This window comes from Malania oleifera, chromosome 13, assembly GCF_029873635.1.
Source record: "Malania oleifera isolate guangnan ecotype guangnan chromosome 13, ASM2987363v1, whole genome shotgun sequence".
NCBI classification, from domain to species: domain Eukaryota; kingdom Viridiplantae; phylum Streptophyta; class Magnoliopsida; order Santalales; family Ximeniaceae; genus Malania; species Malania oleifera.
In genome coordinates, this window is record NC_080429.1 from 73,568,106 (window position 1) to 73,574,273 (window position 6,168).

Here is a 6,168-nt window from a genome sequence, read left to right on the forward strand (position 1 = left end):
ACTAATTACCTACAGTGGGGAATTAGGCTGCAGCGTTATGGTGGGTAGAAATGGGTGAAGGTGGTTGGAACTCTTACATATGGTGTAAACAAAACTCAACCTACTCTGTCCTCAAAATCTTTGCCACCCGTTTACCTTATTTAATTTATACTAAATAAATGAAGTGCCTACAATTTTCATGTCTACCTCTTTGAATTAACAGGAACGTATATCACCGGTCACTTGGTAAACACACATGCATTTTTTTATTTTTATTAATTATACAGTGAATTAACTCTTATACTTTTTATCTTCTCGTCCGCTTTATGAGTTAATTAAATTGTTCTTCAATGGTGTCTAACATTTAATTTTAATTCTAATATAAATTGTTGTAAGTTGTTGAACAAAGTATATATATATATATATATATATGATAAGAAATTATAATAATTTTTTTAATTTAAAATTATTTAAATATGTTTTAGATGTTAAAAAATAGATATGGTTTTTTTTTTTATTTCGTCGGGTGTCCTAAGCTTACGCATCAGACTAATCTCACGCCTACGCTAGTCGTTCCCTCGACCAACACGTAGAAGGTAAATCGCGGATGTGCACTGCAAGCGACAGGGTTCGAATCCTAGACTTCATCTTTGTCTATGTACAATATCTTTTTTTTCTACATTACATTTGTTTTACTATTCAACCTATATTTATATAGGTATATTTAGAATGTGAAAAGTACACCCAAAATAAAGAAAGACCACTTTATTCAAGTAGAAAAACTCTAACCTTGTATTTTAGGAGCTCAGATTTCAAGTTTTTTATTTGAATTTGTATACATTTGGATAAAATGCAATATGTCAAAGTCCAAATATAAGTCTCAAAATCCTTCCTTCCAAACACCACCTATCTATTTGTATTTAAGTGAAAACAAAGGAAATGGAGCTATATACATACGTCGGTGCCATGAAAAAGCCGGTCAATTTACAGTCGGCCCTCAAATATATAAAAAAAAAAAATTTGAGAAAATCTGCCTCGGGGCTCATGCCCTTCTGGGGCGGTATAGTAAATTTATCACGAACCTGCACAGGAGATGTAGAAAGTTTCATGCACCAGCTTTGTCAACGAGTTAGCTGTGAATAACAAAACTTAAAAAAGACCAGCCATGGAGAGAAACGGCAGCTTGTTCCTGAAGGATGACCAACAGAGCAGGAGCGAATGAACCCCTCTCCCATTAATATATACCAGTCATCATCAACCCCACCACCACCACCATCATCATCATCATCATCATCAGTCGCTATTATGAGGTTCTAAATAAGAGTCATCGCTGTATGAGCTTTGCTTCTGATTTTTCTTGCTAGCTAGCTAGGGTTTTTCCCATCTGCTGGAAACCTAGCTGCTGGTTTTTAACTGAACTGCAAATCATGGGGGAGATTCATCTTCCTCCAGGGTTCAGATTCCACCCCACAGATGAAGAGCTCATCACCCATTATCTGACTCGCAAGGTTTCAGATCTGAGTTTCACTTGCAGGGCTATTGCAGATGTTGATCTCAACAAGTCTGAGCCTTGGGACCTCCCTGGTACGTGCCCAGCTTGCTACTTCAATTCAATTGTCTCTCCGCTGTCTCTGATGATGATTGATGTTTCTTAATTTCTTCTCTTGTTTTAATTAAGTATTTAAGGTTAGTGGTTAGAAAATAAAATGATCTATATGGTTATATATATATATATATATATATATATATATATATATAGAGAGAGAGAGAGAGAGAGAGAGAGAGAGAGAGAGAGAGAGAGAGAGATGGTGGCATGCATGTTGTTCTCTTAATTTTCTATCAGATTTAAAATTGATTCAATTCCCTTTTATAATGTCGTTGACAGTAGATTTCGATTTAATATTATGTTTGCTTCATTGTGCGGATATGGGGCTCAAGAAGTAGAGTTCGAATTGATATTTTTCGGAAAAAGATTTGCTTATGTTGGTTTTAGAGAATGATTGATGAGGAAAATATTTCAGTGTAACCTAAGAATAATAGGTCACGATTATTTATGTGAAAAAGAATTTTTCTTTTTTGCTTCCAAGTTTCTAAATAATTACAAAATTATCACCTTATTTTTTCAATTTTTCAAAGACTCTTCTTGCTATTTCTTAAGTTGTCCATATACGTTCACTAACAGTTTTATAATTATTTGTAATCATTTGTACCCTCTGTTTATCAATTTGTTAATTAAAAATGTTTTGAGGGCTTAGTTTGCTAGCTTTCTCACCGAAGTTCGAGGCTTTGAGCATTTCTATTCTCTTGTTCTACTGCCATAGTCTTTTGGTTTGTATTTTGTCTTGGGTAATTTTTGGTTGTATATTGCTTACTTCTCTTCTATAAAATTGATTTTTGTTGATTAAAAACAAAAATATAAAAATCAAACCTTTTGATGAAAGACTACAAGCTAAAGGAATTAAAGTATGGTGCAGGCAAGGCTTCCATGGGGGAAAAAGAATGGTACTTCTTTAGCTTGCGAGACCGAAAATATCCAACTGGACTTCGAACCAACAGGGCCACAGAAGCAGGTTATTGGAAAACCACAGGGAAAGACAAGGAAATCTTTCGTGCTGAAGTGCTCATTGGGATGAAGAAAACCCTAGTATTTTACAAAGGTAGAGCTCCGAAGGGTGAGAAAAGCAACTGGGTTATGCATGAATATAGAATAGAAAATAAATTTTCTATCACATCCGTGAAGGTAAAGAAGTATGAAACATTGATTAACTTCTTTATATATTTAATCATTTGACTTGTAAATTTAATTAATGATCTTTTAGTGATTTTCTTTTGTGTATAGGATCAATGGGTGGTTTGTAGGGTCTTCCAAAAGAGCTCGCCTGCTAAAAAGACACAGCAAACTCCATCGTCACAACCATCTCTTGAATCTCCATGCGATACTAATGCAATTTCAAACGAGTTTGAAGATGTTGATCAGTTATCGAGTTTAAATAGTGCTACAAATTTTTCAAATGCATATAACGGCAATGTTCTAACACAAAATTACAATATGGATAATAATGTTAATTGCATGAACATGAACATGGGCATGAACATGGATTGGCTAGCAACAAAAGAGACAACAAGTATTCCATCTCTTTCATGGCCTCCAGAGATGCTAAGCTCCCATCCTTCAATGAATTCACTGCTGATTAAAGCATTACAATTGAAGAGTACTTATCAACCAAGGGAGGCTATAGGTGTTGATTACTCAATTCCGCCACAAGGGATTCCTCAAATTGGAACTAATCTACATTCGAATTTCTTGACTTCTTCCTCTAAGATTTTAAACACTATGGAACAACAACACCAACAACAGCAACAGGAGCAACCATTCAATTTGGACTCCATCTGGTGAAGTAGAGAAATTGTTGAAAGTGAAAACTAACAGCTCATAAAACTTTCCTTTCTGTTTATATATATTGAAATTGTATTGGCTGAAAGGAATTCATGTTGTGAGTCAATTGCACATAGACATTAGGTGCTAAAGTTCATACAACATATATAAAGTTGTATGTTGTAATCATCAAGTTAGTCTTGCTAGGTGCCAATTAGCTATAGAGAAATATCCATATTCTCTTGTACTACTTATGTTCACTCAAGGTTCTTACTTCCTTTTAGTGTCTTTGATAATCTCAACATAAGAACAAACTATGTTGGTTGCATCATTACATGCATGGATGTGTGTGTGTGTGTGTGTGTGTGTGTGTGTGTGTTGTGTGTGTATTTTATGTATATATGATCATAATGTGAGACCATAAATTTAGTGCTAAAAATTCTAGCTTGTAATAAGCCACCATGTGTTGCATAACTACACATGGTGCTGACCCTATACATTCATTAACATATGGCTCATTGAGTGTGATCTATACTATAATATTAAAACATATCAGAATGCCCTCGTAGGCCCCCAAAACCAAAGAACCAATTTTCTCATATTATTAAATTTTTAAAATATTTCATTCATTTCCAATTGGTTGGCGTTTAAAACCATGAAATTTCTATTGGCTCGAATATATTCAAACTTTTAATTTTTTAAAATCTAATTGGTTGAAATATACGGTTGTACAGGTGAGTTGAAGGAAATCAGGCTTGTGGATCGCTGCGAGATCGCGCGTCGCGTCCTCTCTCTCTTCTCTATCTCTCTCTCTCTCTCTCTCTCTCTCTCTCTCTCTCTCTCTAACACACACACACAGACACACAACACCCACACATAATGAAGTCACCAAAATTTAAGAAGATGTTGTATAAATCGCATTTGCACAGCGGAATATCAATGCGGCAAACAATTAAAACCAAATACAAAACACACCCACACAGTATATATGAAAGCAAATAAATCAACACAAGGAATTACATGGTTCGGCAATGCCCACATCCACAGGAGCAATCGGCACAGCACTTTAATATCTTGGTGTCAAAAGACACTTACAATAATCTTCTTATAATGAAAATACACCGAAAATAGTGTATATATAAAATTCTCGGAGGGTTTCCCTCCAAACCCCAACCAACTTAACGTTCCCCTTTCAAATTTCAAAATATGCTCTAAGTCCTGAGCCAAACTGTCGACAGATTGAACCAAATCATCAATGGTTTAAGACAGTATGCAAATTGTTTGAAATCCGTTGCCAAACCGTCAACGGTTTCCTTACTGCTCCTCAACACATGTGATTTTTTCACTATGTCTTCTCCCTTGTACATGCATCCCGTCAAGTATATGAGCCACATAACACAACAATCTCTGCCCTGACGAGTATATGTCCCTTAGGAGAACCCGAAAACATAACCTGCTACTCCACCTTGAACTTGAGACATTAGGTTGGGACCGTCTCCCTTCTAGCACTTGGATACATGAAGCAAGTCCAAACAATGCTTGAACTTTTCAGAGGTAAAAAAATATGTTTACTAAAAAATTTATTTTTTTTACCTTTTAATTAATATTGTCTTTTATTAGAGCAAAGGACAATTAATTTGTAAGAATATCAACGAGCTAATCTTTTATTGAAATTAATTTTGCATCGAAGAGGCCTTTTGCAACCTAGTCACACACAAATGAAAATTTAGCCTTTGAAGGTTTCACATGATAAAATAGGTGGAGAGGAGAGAGAAATACCAAGGTTGGCTAATAATGAGTGAAACTACATCAAATCAATATGGTTTTCGCAATAGTCCTATATAAAATGATGTCTTCTATGGCAAAGAAGGCACTTAAGAAACAAACAATGGGCTTTAGAAGTTTGATAAAACCTAGCAAAAAATATTGACAAACAAAAGCTAAATTAGGCATATAAACGTGTTTAAAGTAGCATATTGGAAAGAATATATCCTCAATGCTACAATATTAACAAGAATTAAGCATATAAATGTGTTTAAGCCATAGGGCTTTCAAGGGGTTTGGCAATATGCATGTGAGTTTAATAAAGAAGGTCCACTAGATAGAAAAATAACTATATATGTCCAATTTTGCCTACGTACATCTTGAATCCACAAGGACACCACTTGGGTCCCTTTTTCTTTTTTAAGGGTCCATGGGTTCGATTACTTTCAATAAGACATTTTAGTCGTTCTCATTCATTTTTTATGATGCTCATTCAATTTTCCTTCTTTGAATTTCTTAGTGGTTAAGTTCATTTCAATTAAAAACAAAATCTTTAAAAAAACTCCCTTTATTTTTCAATTTAAATCAATTTTCACCAAAAAAAAAAAAATCTAAAGAATGAACCAATTTGCTCTTGTTTTGTCAATTTAACTTTTTGACTTGAAAATCTCTAATTGAAGAAAAACAATTTCAAATTTTGACTTAAAGTCCTTAATTGTTCAACCCATCCTTCTGAATTTGAGACAAAGAAAAGATTTGAAAAATTAGAAAAAGGCACAATACAAGCATTCATCTATCTCTTTTTATTACTAATACAATTTTTTCTATTATGTTATCTATTTGAAAATTCAAGCTAAATGTGGAAAAATCACACAAAAAAAAACTAGAGAAAAATCCAAAAAAATATTTTTGAGGTCCAAAAAATCGTTTTGCGAACTTTTCATCCCGAATGAGTTTTAAAACCTTCCAGGAAAATTTATAAAATACTATTTCATATTTTAAAAAATTCTTAGAGTTTTTTTTTTAAAAAAAAAAAAGAGGGCGGCACC

The 6,168-nt window shown here is 33.9% G+C and overlaps 1 protein-coding gene across 1 annotated transcript; it reads left to right on the forward strand.

Annotated features, from left to right (window-relative positions):
- The first annotated feature begins 1,400 nt into the window (after positions 1–1,400).
- Positions 1,401–3,376, forward strand: LOC131146424 (NAC domain-containing protein 100). Its single transcript, XM_058096032.1, has 3 exons — positions 1,401–1,563; positions 2,454–2,719; positions 2,819–3,376. Exons 1-3 carry the CDS (start codon positions 1,407–1,409, stop codon positions 3,374–3,376), a joined length of 981 nt encoding a protein of 326 aa, XP_057952015.1. The 5' UTR covers positions 1,401–1,406.
- The last annotated feature ends 2,792 nt before the right edge of the window (positions 3,377–6,168 follow it).